General features: G+C 35.1%; 3 protein-coding genes across 4 annotated transcripts; 1 reads left to right on the top strand and 2 right to left on the bottom strand.

Moving 5' to 3' along the window:
- Positions 1 to 1,150: 1,150 nt before the first annotated feature.
- Positions 1,151 to 5,263, bottom strand: LOC102617290 (uncharacterized). Of its 2 annotated transcripts, XM_006479221.4 has the most exons (5): positions 5,023 to 5,263; positions 4,658 to 4,773; positions 3,344 to 3,441; positions 1,527 to 1,702; positions 1,151 to 1,355 (listed from the first exon to the last, which is right to left on the bottom strand). In XM_006479221.4, exons 1-4 carry the CDS (start codon positions 5,198 to 5,200, stop codon positions 1,564 to 1,566), a joined length of 531 nt encoding a protein of 176 aa, XP_006479284.2. In that variant the 5' UTR covers positions 5,201 to 5,263; the 3' UTR covers positions 1,151 to 1,355; positions 1,527 to 1,563. The 2 variants fall into 2 exon arrangements, with proteins under 2 accessions (XP_006479284.2, XP_006479283.2); XM_006479220.4 differs by having other exon boundaries at positions 1,333 to 1,702; positions 5,023 to 5,262.
- A 4,966-nt stretch (positions 5,264 to 10,229) lies between these two features.
- LOC102616983 (BTB/POZ domain-containing protein At5g48800) lies at positions 10,230 to 13,457 on the top strand. Its single transcript, XM_006479219.4, has 4 exons — positions 10,230 to 10,527; positions 10,684 to 10,750; positions 11,185 to 12,357; positions 12,745 to 13,457. Exons 1-4 carry the CDS (start codon positions 10,448 to 10,450, stop codon positions 13,276 to 13,278), a joined length of 1,854 nt encoding a protein of 617 aa, XP_006479282.2. The 5' UTR covers positions 10,230 to 10,447; the 3' UTR covers positions 13,279 to 13,457.
- Positions 13,458 to 16,261: 2,804 nt separating this feature from the next.
- Positions 16,262 to 18,557, bottom strand: LOC102616688 (cytochrome b5). Its single transcript, XM_006479218.3, has 3 exons — positions 18,320 to 18,557; positions 16,839 to 16,905; positions 16,262 to 16,715 (listed from the first exon to the last, which is right to left on the bottom strand). Exons 1-3 carry the CDS (start codon positions 18,404 to 18,406, stop codon positions 16,465 to 16,467), a joined length of 405 nt encoding a protein of 134 aa, XP_006479281.1. The 5' UTR covers positions 18,407 to 18,557; the 3' UTR covers positions 16,262 to 16,464.
- Positions 18,558 to 18,828: the final 271 nt, after the last annotated feature.

The raw sequence follows: 18,828 nt of genomic DNA, 5'->3' as shown, positions 1-18,828 counted from the left end.
TTCTTATCAGTATTAGATAAGAATACGTTGCAAGGAATGCATGCAAGTAAATCTTGACTGGTAAATATTGGTTATAGATACAAACTCAGTACCAGATACTTTTAAAATTCGGTACAATTCACAATAGGCACCACATTCTTCCCTTACCCCAAACCTCGGCCCAAATATTTTCATTAATGTTTTTGAACGCGGTAGATTAATTTGGCCTTCTTTACACATTTTTCATGTTGCTATCTGCGGTTTAATGATGATGATGGATTAAGGACTGGGATTTTACCCAAGCAGTCTGGGGTTGCTCAGTGGTATCTTAGTTGAGGATGAGGAGGATCTTTCTGACAGCGGGCATTTATATTGATTGATTTTTGCTCTTCATTTTAACTTTACTTGAAACCTGTGGTGGAAAAAGCTGTGCAGTTTTTGTCAAGTGGGCATTCACATTCACAGAATCACATTCATCCAAACCATCCTTGTTTGAAGCAATTCTGCCGCATTATTATTCTTCACATGGGGACCTCGTACGGATTCTGGAGCAGATTTATGCATCACATGTTGCATTTGCATTTTTGCGGCATCTTCATCATGAATTCGGTGATGTATCCTACTATGCTTTGATCCCTTCTATTCTTTTCTAAATATCAGGTAGTTGTGACTTGTGCGTGAAGATAGCATAGCGAAATGGAAACTCACCTCAGAGCTTTTGTGAATTTCTTTGATGTTTTACCAGGATCTTGCTCCCCAATACCAATAGATCCCTGCTCTACACTTACATATAATACGTCGCCATGTGTGTGCGCTCTTACATAATGTATAACTTCACATAAGCATTCTAATTTTATGCAGTCTCTGGTCTGCAAGCTTGTTCATTTGCTGGAATGATCAAGTTGTTTTTTAGGCCATCAACGGCTCTGAGACAATTAAAAATTGATTGTTAAGGCAACCTTTTGCTCCGGCCACTTTGGTCGTTCCATACTTCCACATACGAACTGGGCAGTATGAAACTTGTTTCCAGTAGCTGATCAATATTGTAATTTTTTAAAAATTAATAAATAAAAACTTAAATATTCTTTATTAATAAAAATCATAATTTAATAATTCAATCTGAGTTACTATTTAAGAGAGAGAGAGTCATGGTCAAAGAACAAAGAAAATGTGATGGGCATCAGATTCTAAGCCATTAGTTAAATTTGAAATTTGCTAATGACATTACAACTACAAAGAATGGATAACACAATCGGCAACCACTATGGCCCCAAAAAAAAAAAAAAAAAAATCTCAGATTCTTTCTAGGTTCAAATCTGATGGTTCTGCATTTCTCATCTTCAAACCATCCCATTGAGTTACTATCATATGATTTACTGCCAGGCCAAAATAACAGTGTGAGTTCACAAGAAATGACAAAGAAGACTAGCAAATCCAAAATACATGATTTCCACTAGTAAAGCACTTAGTGCATGGTTAATTCAGCAGAAACACTGTACCAATAATGATTATGAAGCTGTTTTTTACAAGCAAAAACAGACAGATACCTGCTCAATCCCCAAATCGAATATCCAAATCGTGATTTCATGGTGTTGAAGGAGATAAAACAGCTGCTTGCTTTGTTTCTGCCATTTCGACTTCATATGCACTGGCATTTGGCTTTTCTTCATTTTCCATAGCCATGCTTTTGATTTTAGCTCGTTGTATAGCACGTATCTCATATCTGTTAACATGTACAAGAAATCACATCTTCAGTGTAGGGCAAACAAGTTAGTTTAATGACACTGCGTGAACAGAGACACAAAAGAGCAATTCTAGCTTGAGTTACCAAACACACCTTTATTTATTTAGTAATTTTTGCATACAAGTCACACTCTTAACCTTGGCATGAGCAAAACTCGAAGAACTAAATGCTCAGCTAGTATCAGCTATGATGAACTGCAACTGCTAATTCACATTTCTAAACAATGCCTCCAAAAATTAATTAAACTATTTTCATCCTTCATAGGCTCCATAACATAATCTATCTAATATCTGAATGAAGGCTTTTCCAAAGTCCACAACAGAATTATCAGAATGTCAGCATATAAAACTTCCTTTTCTAGGTCCGCAACATACACTAACAAATACCTGAGCTTATGCTTTGTTGTCAAGGTTCATAAAAAAAAAAAAAGTTTAGGGAGAATGCCATCATGTGGAACTTTACATCAATTGTAACAGATTCACACACTCTTAAGTCTTAACATACACAAACTGATTTCTAATATGAGCTCTTTAACAAAACACAGCCAGATTAATAATCCAATAATTCTAATCTCATTTTCATATCCATGCAAAATCACACCATTCAACATTTATGTAGAACTTTCAATACTTCATCACCATAAAATTTCATGGACAAAAGTTATAAGTGTATTTCTTTCTGTCAATTAGTAGTTTACTTAGGTTTTAATTTTTACCTCCTTCAAATGTACATTTCTAAGCCTTAAAAGGGAAGTATACCTTTCTTCCTCTATTTTGCTAATCCTGCACAAAAATAGACCTACGTTTCAAGTGCTCCAAAAGCCTTCATTCTAGTAGCATCCCTTAACCATGACAAAAATATCTACTTCAATTGTGACTAAATAAATTCTTTGCAGCCCCATAGGATAGTCATAAGCCCTTAATTATCATCACAATAGTCAAGCATGCACACAATGAAAACACGGTGACTTGAGAAGAACATGAAGATGTATTGCAAGCAGCAAATATGCCATTTTAGGTTTTTCAGCTTTTTTCCGTGGATTTAGTCAATCACCAAAGGGAAAGTAGGGCATAAATTCTCCACGAAGTACAAGGATTCTTGTTACGAACACGAAACCAAAGACAATTCCATTGAACTCCCTATAACACTTAGGGCCTACTCAAAGGGAAGCAAATTGGAAGACTTATACTATTCAAGTGAGCCTAACAATTAAACCAAGGAAAATAGTTAATTTAAATCATAGGATTGTACTTCTAAGAAGTAAAATGAAGGTGCTATTTTAATAATAGGATCATAATACAATGAAAAAAATAGGCCACAAGGCACTCTTTAAACACCATACCATTTTTACAAAAAACATAGATGTACAAACACCAAAACAACTTTTCGTCCTCTTGATTTGATAAGTAAGATAGAATTTGCTTTAATAAGAGGAAGACAGTTGCAACACTTCACCCAAAAGAAAATCGAAGAAACACAGGACCCAACTGAAAAGTGAAAAGTATACCATATGCATAGATTTTGGAACAACAAGTTCTACTTATCATGTGAGAATAACTGAAAACTCATCAACTTACTCAGCCACATCATGTGAGAATAACTGAAAACTCATCTACTTACTCAGACACATAGTCACGGACAAGCATGAAGTAGATCCTCCAAAATTGTTGTTCCTTCAAGTGGGCAGGGCACAGCCTAAATCTAAGATGAGAAAGTTCCTGGCAAAAAGCAAACATAAAGTTGATAAGCAGAATCAATTCAGATACCAATTAGTACGAGTTAGACAGATCAATTGCCTAAGCTATCAATCTAACAATTAAAGAACAGTACATAATATTCAGTTTACCAGATATAATTGACAAGCACTAAAATTTTTGTATCACTGAAAAGATACACTTCATTGAATTTACTAGGCACAATCTAATACAATTCATAGAATTTAATGGGCACAATCAAACAATACTCCATCAGGTATATCACAACACTTTCAAAGTGTAAAGTTCAAAGAAAAACCTCTAATCAAAGCAGCAAAGATAGGGTACAGAGATGTTTAGCCAAGTTGCCAACAGATATAACCACATTCTTACTCTTAACATTTAGTTTCCATTCAAAGTTTCAAAACTATGACAGGGTTGTTAATACTATTTGTGTGCATGTTATATCTTTGGCGGTATGGTATCTTAGCATGCCAATAAGAATTGAATGGCTGATCACTATTTTCCAAATGAGAATCTCATAGAAACACAGTTTAAGGTTCAGTTATGTGACATCATAATAGAGATACCTAAATTATCCAACCTAGTTTCTAACATCATAAATTCCTACAATCTGTGCTTAATAAATTATAGCATAACAATGGCAGATCTTAAAAAAAAAAAAAAATTCCCTGTTTGTGATGACAGTCTAAACTTGATTTCAAGTCCACGTGAGACTGAAGGCTTTCTTTACATTTATTCCTACTTAGAGCTTGCCGAATAAAAAAAATGCTTGATTACAGGTCTCGTATTTCTGACTGGCATTATCCAATCTGACTCATCCTTTTTTTTCTGAAACCAAGATTAGTTACTAGAAGAACCGTTAGGGCTAGTATGTAATATCGAGTTTATTAACCATGTAATTTCATAGTTTTGACTTTCTAGTTTCATAATATGTCCCGGAAATAGAAGTCTACTCCTCCTATCACTTCAAAAATGCATTAACTTCTACTACAAAGTGCATCACAGCAGTACATGATCACTTCAATCAATACAAAGAATTAGTACTAGCCTCATATATACAAGAAACTGCATTTATAATGCAAGCTGACAAGCTAATCTACAGCAGAAGTTTCAACTCAAATTGCCAAAATTGAAAAAAGAAACATAATGTGACTAACCACCCTACTTCCTAAATGAATTTCACACAAAGTGACCAAAAAGAGTAAGAAATTGAAACCTTAGATTTTGAAAGCACAAGAAAAGCATGGCGTTCCTGCCACTCAGAGAGATCCTTCCGTACATTCCCTGAAGAATTTGTTGCAGCTTCCACGTCATAAGCAGCTTCATCATCATCTGCACCAAATTCAACCAATACGCAGCGTTTTAATCCAACAGATAGATATAAAAAATTCGAACTTGCATCAGATTCCTCTAAAGTAAGCTAAATTTAAGCAACCCTTTAGTTCATCACCAACAAAACTTGTGTTTAATCACAAGGGGAAAAAAAAAAAAAACTCTATTCGGTAAACACACGGAAAAAAGAAAAGAAAGAAAAAAGCACTCCATTCAGTAAATACACACAAAAAAGAAAGAAAAAAGAACCTTTAAATGGGAAATTCTTGAATGTATCTAAAGTGAAGGTCTTGAGATGATCGAGTAATTGATCAGTGACTCCAAGAAGTTCTTCTTCATATTCTTGCAGCTGATTTGATTTTGTTGGTTGATTTTGGTTTTTGGGTTTTTTACCGCTACTGCGCCGAAACCATGAAGTAAAGTCCATGCTCGACTTGGAAGGGCCTGATGATGCCGCTAATTATTAATATTATTTATCGCGCTATTTTTTTCTTTCTTTTTTGGTCTTCTTGGTGGGCATGTTTATTTTATGGTATCATTATAAATAGAAATGGGTCTCACTGTAATTTTTTTTACTGCATTAATAATGTAATAAATATATAATATTAAAGATAATTAATGTTACACATTATCTTTATTAATAAAATTTTTAATTATTTTAAAAATAAATAGCTAATTAACAAATTGATTAAAGGGTGATTTTAAATTTAAAAAGAAAAATAATAAGAGATACAATAAAATACAATATCTCAAGTACTTTTATTTAAATTGAATTCTTGACAAGTTTTTTTTTTATTTTAAATTGAATTCTTGACACATTAATCACATAAGTCTAATTGCTTAATGCTTTTGCATGCATCTTCTTTTTGATAAAGATGCTATATTCAAATATAATTGAAATATAAAATAGTTTCTGAAAGTTAGAGTTTACAATTAAACTGTGATTATTCATGTGCCCCACTTGGACAACAAGAGATCTATTCTAGCAATCAAAGAGGAAGATGGATTCAAATCCACTGTGCAAAAAATATTTTGTGTCAATGTCATTGTCATAGAATGTTAGTATTTTCTCTCTCAATTGTTGAAGTTTAAGTAATTTACTTAGTATTATTCTAAATGCATAGTTAGATATTGATTGGATGTAATTAGTTAGTTTTCGTTGGATTAATAATATTTATATTGGCATCTTTTTGGCAAAATTTGTTATTTATTTGGGTCACTCCTTAGTGCTCGGATATGTCAAGCTTCTAGAATTGGGCCTCTCCAATAGCCCAAAGAGCAACAATATTATCCCGCCATATATGCAAAATTCCCATGATCAAGCAACAAGTGCATAGTTTTCAATTTAATTAATTTTTCCAGTATAAATATAAATATTCTTTAGTGAGAGCATCCAGACCTCACTTTATTAAAGTTAGAATACTACTAATAAATATAAAAAAAAAATAGACTTTAATATATTGGCAACTATACTTTTTTATTTGTTAGTATATTGGAATCTATATTTTTATATTTTATTGACATCCTCATTTTGACAAATTGAGGATGTCGTCACCACGAAGTAAGGATGCAAATAAAATACAAAAATAAATAAATTTCCATATATTAAAGATTGTATTTTTTGTTTGTTAATGACATTCTCACTTTGTTAAAATGAGAATGTCATTACTAGATAATTATACCTTCCATGTCGGTAGTATAAACCAAATACGACAATAATTATGATATGGTCTCTGGTTAGAATTCTGCATGTCTTTGTACATGTATCATCTCATCTAGGTTTTGCAAATCCGATAAGGTTTTCCTTTAAAAGACCAATGTTACAAAGTAAGATGTTCTGGTTTTGAAACACAAAAGATTAGAAGTTTTCTCTTCTCTTTGGCTTTTTTTTTTTCTCTCTCTCTCTCTCTTTAAGCACCCTCAAGATTTTCTTGTTTTGCACGTCATAACATCCCGGTTTAAGAGTCAAGCCGCATTAGCATGAGAAAAATCTTTATGTTTGACTTTAACAAACATATCGTCAATTCAAAATTTAGGGGGTGTGTAAGTGTGTGTATTAGTGCATATATTCAGTTTGATTCATAAAAATAATTTTCAATTTAATTCATTAGTGCACACAGACTGCAGCAACTACTATAAGAAAGAAACACTTAATTTAGCATATCGTTTTGACACATGCATATTCTTATTTTTAGAATTTGGATAAGGGTAAATATATCTTTTGAGTAAATAATAGATAAATAAATAAATGAAATTACTTTTTTTTTCTCTCTCTCTCTCTCTCTCTTTTTCCCCTAATATGAAGGGTAAAGGTCTTGACATCTAAATTATGTTTGATAAACTTTTTATGTTGAATTATGAATATATGAATTCATGCTTGTGACAATTCTTGTGAGCCCCTATCTCATTATAAAAATTTTCTGGTAACACGCGGCAATATTCCACGCCCGGATAAAGCCACAATGGTGAATGATGACACGTGCCTAGCGTGCAAAATGCACCCTCCGTGACAAGTGACGATACAACATTGGATGCCCCCCTACACATACACAATCAATAAGTAGGCGTGCAAAGCAAATGCAAATACCGACTTATGATGGAAGTGATGTGGGGCAACTGGCAACAGTTATTATTTAGAAGACAAGGCCGACCGGCCGGCCGGCCTTCAAACAAATAAAATTATAACGATAGGAGTTACCTTAGCTAGCCTACATATTTGATGTAACACCCAGAGAATTACAATATCTTTCTCTTTTGTTCGATTCATTTTAACTTCAAAAGCCCTGCTGCAATGCAAACAAAACTAACAATCACATGACATGAATCGAAAGGGCCCTACACTCCATGCATTGCGTGATATTTGTCCGTGACCAAATTTATAAATGCCCAATTAACCATGCATCCCAAATTTACAAATGCCGATGATAGGGTTCCATGACTTTTGACTTAGAAAGTAAAATACTGAAACATCTATTTTTTGTTCCTACCTGTTCATAATTGTATTCTTTAATGTGTTAATGAAAAGGATAGATCGATCGATCGATCGATCGATGAATGAACGATGGATGGTGATGCTGGAGGTATCAACATCACGCAATATGACAGTATCATATCATATCAAATTATTGCGCTATAAGGTAATTATATCTGGGGTGGAGCCCATTGGGCCCGTTTTTAATAAAACCCCAAAGTGGACCCATCGTGGCGGTGGTGGGTAAAGGAATCATATAAAATTATCGAAAGTGGCCGCACCCCCACTATTCTCTTTCGAGTGTTTCTTTCTCCCTTTTTGACGCAGGGGAAGCGACGGATCAATTTTTGCCGAGCCAATAAAGCCGTAAAGGTTATTTTTATCCCTTGGAAGTTTCAATTATAGCTTAAGCCTAATTACAATATTACATGTACGCCACTTTACTTTTTCTTTTTTATTCAACCATCTCTTGGTTGGTGAAAATTGATCAAAATCCCTTTCTTATTTGGTAAAATTAATCATTCATCTATCGCTTAAAATTTACTAAAATTACATCATTATGATATACAACTTTTAGAGGATAATTGAAATTTTTTGTAATGAAGAAATTTACAATTGAAAAATGAATGGACTCTAAGAATAATTTTGGAATAGAATACGTGACAATTAACAAAATATTATTAACTTCCACGAAATCTCATCTCATGAGCTTTGAAACATGTGAGGAAAATAATCAATTTCGCAATAAAAAAGAGAAACTTTTTGAAATTTCATGGCTGTAATAAGTTTATATATTTCTAAGTTCTTAATGCTGCCTACAAATTAGGCTTTATTAATTTACAGGATTATCCTAATGCTAGGTTTATAATTGATTGAGATATGCTTTTAAAGCAGTGCTTGAAAATAATAAAGTTGCCCTTTACTGAAAACATACATCTAAGTGCGTTTAAACAACATTTCTTCCTTCTTTATCGATTGTGGGCAACCCCATTAATCTTAAGGCATAGCCGCTTACATTTTTAAAGCCCAAATTTTCAACAGCTAAAATCAAGTCAAACTCAATTGATTTCCTTGACTACTGATATGGGAGGCTGTCGATTTCACCGTAAAAAAAACTAATGCATTTTTTTTTATTCTCTTATTATTTTCATCGATAACTCTATGACAATATAATTTTATAATATTATTCTTATTTATAAATACATTTTTATTCATATTTTAAAAAATTATATAGATTTTTTTTTCAAAATTTTTGTGTTTGTTCTTAGATTAGTAGGGGATAAATGGCATTGATTTGAGATCATAATTATCTCCTGCTCTGATCGTGTTATGAACAAATAACTCAGTTATTAATTAGGTATTAATAAATAAAAAAAGTAAAGATGTTAAATCTTATCCATATACTCTCATTAAAAGACACATGATAAAATATCATTAAAAATTCTGTAATGCTCGGATCAGGAGAGGATGCTGTTACATTGATTTGAGTAGGAGAAAAATCTCTCTCACTTACGCAAAGTTTACGGATGAGTAGACAAATGTCAACTAAAGAATCGTTGATGTATGTATTACAAAAAGCAAATAATGCCTTTCAATTTCAACAAAAGGATATTATTTTTTTGTTTGTTTGGAAGGTGTGTCTGCACTAGAAATTTCCTGCCCGTGAGCAAATCCTGGGAGCCGATTGCTCCATTAACATTGATTGCGTCCATTAAAGTCGCTGGTGGATGCCTTCCAATTATTTTCGAAGTGATAAATTAATGTGACGAACTTGTAATGCGTCTCTTTGTTCTCTTATTGGAACAAACTTTCGACGGTGGTTATAGATAGAATTATTAGAATTATTAGAATTATTAGAATTTATTATTTCTAAGTAGTTTTATTTATCTTAATAACAACTTTTCTCAACAGTCATCCGAATTTTAGTAATAATAAGAGGTAAGGATTGCTCTTTTACTGTGTGAAATTTTTATTCTCCAATCACTTACAAATAAGAATTTGTCAAATATATTTTTGCATCAAAACATTGCTAAAAAGATTTCACAATTATTTTGGGGTGAATATGTAAATACAGAAAAACCGAAGGAACACTAGTAATTTATTAAGAATACTAAAAGGACAAATGTTGTAGGTGTGGGGTCAAAAGAAGTTTTTTTTTTTTACTGACAAGGGGGACAAAAAGTAAAATGTGTCAAAAATGTCCAAAATAACAACTACTTTTGTTCCCGCCTTTTCTCTTTTTTTGTTCTCCTTTATCTCTCTTCTCTGTTACTAATTGGCAATGAGTTTGAGAGCTCTGAGTTCTGACTTCTCACCTGCGAACTAAAGTTAAAAACTACTGCTTTTGCGCCCCTTAACCTGCTTTTAAACAAGACAAATCGCTACTTCACGTATAAAGACAGCGATCTAAATAGTTTTAAATTTTATAAATATCAAATCATTTTTGGAAAAAAATTATACAAAAGAAAGAAAGGGGGGCAAAAGATAAAGCATGACCCACAAGAGGAGAGGGCCATGGCATTGGACATGTGCAATCTATGCTTTGAGTACCACCATTTTGACAAAAATGGTAGAAGAAGAGATTAACAAACAGCAACATCTCCAACACCAACTGGGTCTTTGCCTTTCTCTCATTTTCACTCTCTTAACCCCACCTCACTATCTTCTTCTTTACTCTTTCTTAACACAGTGTCTCTTACTTTCATGGACAACAAGCATCAGCATCCGCAGCCTCAGCCCCAGCTTTCCTTGGCCAAGTCTTCGCGCCAGCGATGCAATGAATGGTTTGTAGTTGTGTTTTTCGTTTGATATATATGGAATCATTTCAGTGATATCATAAGCTTTTGAGTCATCTTTGAGTTCTGTAATTGGTTTGTTGTCATCCTGTTTACTGGTTGCAAGCTTCCTTTGGTTAGTGATTGGCTGTCATCTTATTGTAGGATTTTTCGGGATGTTCCAAGTGATATAACAATTGATGTAAACGGAGGGACGTTTGCATTACATAAGGTGAGTTATTTTGCTGTGATTTATTCTGAATTTGTTCAACAGGTGATGTATATAGTTATGAATCTTGCATCTTGCAGTGCATGGAACTTTTTTTTTTTTTCCAAATGAGCTCACATTTTATTTCACTTCTTGATGTAATCTTACCAATCAAAGCTTAAGAATGAGTAGAATATGCACTAGTGTCAAAGCCATCTAAATATTCTTTTTTCCTTTAATTGGTTATTCTTGAGAAGCAGTGCTACCTGTCAAAATTTTGTGTCTGACCAGATTGGAATTAATTTTCAAATCACTCCTAGTTCCAACCCAACCAGACTAACCAGATCTGATTAGATGAGTTTCTTTACTTCTGTATTTTGTACCACTCTCTGTGAAGCATATTTCTCATTATTAAATACTTAAGAGTGATCTTAATTGTTGATGAATGGTGAATGCAGTTCCCACTTGTCTCTCGAAGTGGGCGTATCCGGAAGTTAGTCGCGGAACATAGGGATTCTGATATCTCAAGGATCGAGCTTCTTAATCTACCAGGAGGTGCCGAAACATTTGAATTGGCAGCAAAGTTCTGTTATGGCATTAACTTTGAAATTACGTCAGCAAACGTGGCTCAGCTATGTTGCGTTTCTGATTATCTCGAAATGACTGAGGATTTTTCGAAAGATAATCTTGGCTCTCGAGCTGAAGAGTACATTGATTGTATCGTCTGCAAGAACCTCGAAATGTGTGTTGAAGTCCTCCAACAGTGCGAGAGCCTACTCCCTCTTGCCGACGAGTTAAAGATAGTCAGTCGTTGCATAGATGCCGTAGCCTCTAAGGCTTGCGCAGAGCAAATTGCTTCGAGTTTCTCGCGCCTGGAGTACAGCAGCTCAGGGAGGCTTCACATGAACAGGCATACCAAATGTGAGGGAGACTGGTGGATAGAAGATCTTTCTGTTCTTCGGTTTGACTTGTACCAAAGAGTCATGACAGCCATGAAGTGTCGAGGGGTCCGCCCCGAGAGTATCGGTGCATCTCTAATGAATTATGCGCAGAAGGAGTTGACGAAGAAATCCAGCCTATGGAATCCAACAACCCAGGCTAAGGTTGATTTGGTTTCAGTTCCAAGTGGCCATGAAAGACAAGTGGTGGAGACAATCATCGGCCTTTTGCCCGTCGAGAAGCTCGCTGTTCCCATCAATTTCCTATTTGGGCTTCTGCGAAGCGCAGTGATGCTTGATTGCACAGTCGCTTGTAGGCTTGATTTGGAGAGAAGGATTGCATCCCAGCTGGATATTGCTGCTCTTGATGACCTTTTAATCCCGTCCTTCCGGCATGCAGGCGATACCTTATTCGATGTTGACACAGTTCACAGGATTTTGGTAAATTTTGCACAGCAAGATGATAGTGAAGATGAAATGGATGATGCATCTGTTTTTGAGTCTGACAGTCCTCATTCACCATCCCAAACTGCTTTGTTGAAAGTCGCAAAATTGATGGACAATTACCTTGCTGAAATTGCCCCCGATGCAAATCTTAAGCTTGCCAAGTTCATGGTCATCGCAGAGACTTTACCGTCACATGCACGCACTGTTCACGATGGGCTGTATCGTGCCATTGATATTTACTTGAAGGTTCGTTACTGAATTTTCTCATTATGATTTCTGGATAAAACTAGTCCTGTTATTTGCTTCAGAAGTAATATAAGAGGGAGTGTATCTGATGAATTAATGATATGAACAAATTTGATAGTTAATCCTTGAGGCATAAAGCAGGTTCTTGTTGATTCTTTTGACATTGACAACTTGCTCCACTGCTCCCTTCTCAGAACAATAAAATTGAAAAATTGAGCTTTTTGCTTCTAATATTTCTGTTCCCTTCTAACTGTGACTGATTTATTAGAAGTCAAGTAGGTTTCCTTTTTGCGATGAGATGAAGGAAGATAGGCTTCCTGTATGACCAGTCATAAGATATCTGTAATCTATATCTCCCTGATTTGTTTTCCCTGAATCTCTATTTAGGCTCATCAGAATTTATCAGATTCCGACAAGAAGAGGCTGTGTAAAATGATTGATTTTCAAAAGCTCTCACAAGAAGCAGGTGCACATGCGGCACAAAATGAGCGCCTCCCTCTCCAATCTATTGTTCAAGTGCTCTACTTTGAGCAGTTAAGGCTCCGTAATGCCTTGTCCTGCTCTTACGGTGATGAAGAACACAAGCCAGTGCACCAGTCTTGGCGGATCAGCAGTGGTGCTCTCAGTGCAGCAATGTCTCCGCGAGACAACTATGCATCATTGAGGCGAGAAAACAGAGAGCTAAAACTAGAGTTAGCTCGTTTAAGGATGAGATTAAATGATCTGGAGAAAGAACATGTATGTATGAAGAGGGATATGGTGAAATCTCATTCTCGTAAATTTATGAGTTCTTTCTCAAGGAAAATTGGTAAGCTGAGCTTCTTCGGACACAGTTCCTCACGGGGTTCAAGTTCCCCCTCAAAGAATTCCTACAGAACCGATTCTAAGGTGATTGAGAGAACATGTGCCAGCACGGATTAGGCAATTCACACCAGCAATCTTTTCTCTGTAATTGCCGAGGAGCTGCAAGCCTTGCTCTGTGACCTCTTTGTTCTAGTTAATTTCCATCTTGGCTTCTCTCTGTATATGAGTTGTGATGCTTTGACTTAGCAACGTCCGCACTCCTCTTGAATGCAAATTGTGTTTTTTTCGCAGTGCGACTTCGACAATGTCTGCATTTTTTATTCATCTTAAAAACAATTTCATGTAAACTTGTGCAAAATGCTTATTATAGATATTTTGATTAACAAAGCCACTCAAACAAGAATTCTGACCTTGCCAACCTTTCCAATGTGCTCGAATAACCTCAATTTGTTTTATTCTACAAGCATAGAAAGCATTATGTGGAACAATATCTCCATGACATATTAAATTTTTAATCTAATTTATTCTCAAATCAAAGATGATTTTGGAATAAACTGCTTTCTTGAAGCCCCAACAGATTTAGTAATTGGTCTTGACAGGACTTCTTTTGTGAACTTTTCATTGGATAAACACCTTCATGGATTTTAATTTGTTAAAAGTTTATAGCACATGCTGATTCCAAGGGCCTTATTTTGGAAGTAATTATTCTTTCTTGTTGTCGGTTTCTCAGTGTCAAAAACTCTTAACAGATGTTACTTAGCTATCATTTTAACCTTAATTAATGTTTGGACAACATTAGATCCCAAATTATGGAATGTTACGAATGTAGCGTGCACTAAACTTTGAACTTATACCCTTTATGTTTGATAAAAACAATGCATAATTTGAAGTCGAAGCACCTTTAGCACAGCCACACACAATAACATTCAGGGGAAAAATCAAGTTATGGTCTGATGATTTATCTTAATTAAATAGCTATGAACAAATTGAACAGTCTGGAAATCCCGTTTCAGATTCTGTGTCTCTTTTCTGTGGTTCCTCATCTTCCGCTGGCAAGACAAAAGAAACCTTGAGATGGCGGGACTTACGGACACTGTCCTGTTTCCTTAAGCAAGATTTCAATACAGTAACCTGTTTAGTTTGCTCAGATTCTGTATCTTTATCTTCTCTTTCAGAAAATGTTGGACTTATGTTACTGTAGTATTCTTTAGCATTGAAAAATCCGATCCGGGTTGCATAATTCTCTTCATATTCTAAATCTAAGCTGGTTTTTTCGTAGTTGACAGTCACCTCAGGCCAAGACTCAACATTGTATTCTTTCCTGAATCTCCTGCCATATTCTTGCTCCTGAGGTCTAGTCTCATACGACGACATTGCTTGCATTAACTGCTCGAGGAACTGGATATTTTCTTGGTGCTTCGGTGTCATTCCAGCATATGCCTTGAGTGGTGAAGTTCCTCTAGGAGAAGGAGACTGGCTTTGCCTAGAAAGTTGATCAGGTAACCCCCTGGCTTTTAGCAAATGATAGATTGTGCGATTAGGCACAATGAAAAAAACTCTCCCCAGATTCAATACTGATTCTGGTTTAACCACAATCCATGGATACTTGAAAATATCAGGCCGGGTAATACAGTGCCTAGGATTCTTATCCATAACTTCGGCGGCAGTTATCGGTGCTCTGCGAATCTCAACATACCGACCTGGATGAACAAGTTTCAATACACCTTTCTCAGATGCTACAGCTCCCATTCTTAGCTGCATAAACGTGAGGAAGAAGGACTATGAAGGTACGCACGGCTCATTCTTATAACGTCTCATTGCATGCTTGGTGACAAAAAAAATGGCGTGTACTTCAAGAAACTGATCTTTGGAGGAATGAGTATGGACATATGGTGGTTCTATGAAGTGGTTATAATCAGATTATCTTCATAAGATAAACAGAATGATGTGGAATCCTATTAAAAAAATATTTATGCCTTATCTTATTGGTGTTGTTAGCATTGGCTCTATTCTTTACCGTTGGCTTGCTAATGGTTTTATTGAAAAATTTATCTTAAAATAAATAAGAATGTCGCAAATTAACAATGTTAACAAGAAATTAGCTGTAATGAATAGCCTAACGAATAACTGGATTAGTACTTTGTAAATGTGACTCATGCAATTAAATTACGTCTTTTTACTGAATACATGCCAAATCTGAGCTATGATACTTGCATTTACAAAACCAATATTTTTAAGGTTCAATCAACCTGCATGAAAATCTAGCCCTAAATCATCAGGTGGGTAGTTTGCAAAAACTACCTCTGCTTACAGAAATGAGTGGTTCAATGAAAAGACTTGTCATTCAGCAGCTAACAATCCTCCAGTGAGACTAATGAGATGATAATACATACATTTCCTGATTAAGTTAATTCTAAATCGTTAGCAGTTATTTAAAACAGAATTTCAATAATCCTGACCCGTAGTCAAAATACAACCGTACAAGGAACGTACACAAATAAAAGAGCGAATAAGACTTATACATAAACTTTCACGGAAATTGCATGCAAGAATAAAAGTGTGAATAAGTTCTAGGGTTACTAGTTACTATGTATATTTATATGGTGCATTTACTTCGCGACAGTCGTATTTAGGTGGAATCGGAATAAAAAATGAGAATTATAATAAATTGTTTATTTAAGCTCCTTGAAACATAATAGACTATATTCTTCTATAATTTTACTGGTTACTAAATCATCCTTAATTATTATTATCATTATATATGTGTGGGGCATGAAGAAACGAATCGGTTCAACTTCATCTTCAATTATTAGTCCATTTTCACCCAGCTTAGGTCGGTTTGGTTTAAAATAATGTGCTGTTTCTGATATTGTTAAAAAAAAAAAGAAAATAAATGCGTTTATAATTTATCTTTCTAGGACATCCCTTTGAGTGCTTGCTTTGAACTTCAACAAACATAAGCAACTTGCACTTAATTAAGGAAATTTAAATAATGTACGAGAAAGGAAGCCCAAAGGCCATTTGGACAATTGGTGCTTTCCCCCCTTTATTTTAGATGAAGATGCATAAGAATAAAAATGAAAGCAAAGCCAAAACGAGGAACTGCAAATAGATCATTGCATTCCAAGTCATGCGGGCAGTGAATGGTCACTTATCAAACACAAGCACATGACATCAAAAAAGATAAAGAACCCTACATTTTCTGGTGATAATAGTTCCAAACAACTAGTAAAAACAAGGTGCAATGCAACGGATATAGATTTATTGTAAATGTTTCTCCAATTTTTATCTTGCAAGGTATCATTAAGCGGATTTGGTATAGAAGCGGATGCCAACAGCCAATCCTAAGATTAGCAGAGGAACTAGGAACTGGAGGAGCTTTATAATAAACTCGGGTGTCTTGTCTTGGTTGTAGTGAGGCTGCTTGGGAGGGGTGTACTTGGTCTTGGTGGGAACGGTTGATGAATCAATGTCACCCACATAGAATTCATCCATCATCGCTTTTGCACTGCTACTGTGACCAACATCCTCAAAGTCGTCAGTCGCATCCTTTCCTGCAAAATATAAATCACAACAGAGTGATCAATGGTTATATGGAAGCACTCCACAAAGATTAGAGCCGAAATGAAAATATGCAAAGTACATATCAAGCATTATTAAAGTAGTTTCTACAATACCTGTGGCAGACAACAATACCTCGTCTCCACCAGGATGGTCATCCAAGAATTTTGTCACATCATATACCTGTTTGGAGAGGGTTAATATGTAGGATCCAAGGATATTGCAAGACAATCATCAGAAGCCAAATCAAAGTTCATTCAAGTGGTCTGAAGACTGAGTCTCATGTTATCTGAGTTTAATTCACAAACAGCATTAATAAAATAAAAAGAGATCTAGCCGTAGGTTTCCTTCCTCCGACAGAGTACAAGAGGGTGGAGAAATATGCTTTGTACTTCTAGAACGACACTTCTTTAGGCCAGCATATACATCACAATGCAGCGTAGAACAATTAACCGACCATAATATTTTTTGCAGCAAGAAATGATCAAAAAGAACTTGAGCGCATCATGTTAGAATCAAATGTGGTTTTCACCGACTTTTTCATAGCAATAAGCCAATTACCATAAGCATTACACTCCAAGCAAATTAAAGAGTCTAAAGCTGTGGAGACATTCAAATCATCAAGACCATTGTTAGCCTTATGGGGGCCAGCAATCATGCGCCTTGATCCTACAAGCACAATCTTCTTGCAGTCCCATTACAATCCAAAATATACTAATAAATTAATACCTGCTTATAATAATTTATTGAACAATTATAAACTTGAGATTTTCTTTTTCTTTTAGTTATAGACTAATGGCAACCCAATTTCCTCCCACCCCTGTGAGTGGGGGCGTGAACACCATACCTCTTATTTCCACTTAAGAGGTTTTACCAACGGAACTAACTGGCATCCACAAAATTGAGTATTTATTACATGTAATATGTCAACATTTTCAGAGCAATGTACATACAATCAAAACAGCTGGGTCAATCAAAAACAAGTCAATCCATTAAGGTAGGATACAAAAAACACACAAACAAACAAACACAAACATTACATTTATTCAAACATGGTTTCAGCTAGCAACAGTAGAAAAACATGAATATTTGAACCTCATACTTCCAATTGTGTCTGTAATTGACGCAAATTATGTATTTGAAGTAATGCAGGGTCACCAATAGATGAAGGTGGATTATTTCCAAATCTTTCAATTAAACAAACCAATTCTATGTCCTGATCTCTGGTAAATTCTATGAATATAAACGGATCCCATTCATAACTTGCTCCAGACATTTAAAAAGAAAATTCTCAATAGCATACGCATCAATTACAGGAACCACAGCGAAAGGGGAAATAAACTGATCTATCATGTTGGAAAATCAATCGCACCATCAAAAATCACCTAGATGCAAATCAAATAGTGATCTTGGTAATGGATTAAAACTTTTTTCCCATCAAAAGATACAAACAGCCACACAAGCAAGAACATATATGGGAATCAGAAATCGATTCATCAAAAATATTAAATACAAACGATGTTTAACAACCCAGCAGCAAAATATTTCAAAACAATAATCTACCAAGAACGCATCAGCTCAATTACGATAATGATACCTTGCCCTCAATGATAAGCCAACAGTCCTTGCGGTCGTTGTGCCCAGAGACCTCAGCCAAAGTGTATACCTTGCCCTCTCCGCCCATTTGTAAAAAAAGGTGAGATTTTTAAGGGAAAAGCTTGAAACTTTTATGCCCAGTAGGTGAGTACCAGGAGGAGCGAATTTAGGAACATAAAGGAAAAGGGTGGTTGGTAAAGTTGAATTGAAATTTTACAATGGTGGGCTGTTGTGGTGGGAGGTTGGTGGGAGCCGGGAGGTGGGCTGGTTTTGTCATCAACCACCTGTACTTTTCAAAATTTTGTGTTTTTGCTCCTCTGCTTTTACCTTATTTCTATTTTTGCCTCGTAACTTTTGACACCTTTTAATTTAAGTGTCAAAGTCTGAAATCTTCATTCGTATCTTTGCTAGAGTTTACTTTACCATACAAATAATTCTACTTTTTCAAATTTTCAATGGACGATTTTCTTCCAAAAAAAATTTAATATTTAAGGATCTTTAAATTTAAAT

This window comes from Citrus sinensis, chromosome 3 (assembly GCF_022201045.2).
Source record: "Citrus sinensis cultivar Valencia sweet orange chromosome 3, DVS_A1.0, whole genome shotgun sequence".
Taxonomy (NCBI): Eukaryota; Viridiplantae; Streptophyta; class Magnoliopsida; order Sapindales; family Rutaceae; genus Citrus; species Citrus sinensis.
Note: the sequence above shows the minus strand (reverse complement) of the source record. Positions and strands in the feature narration are given on the sequence as shown.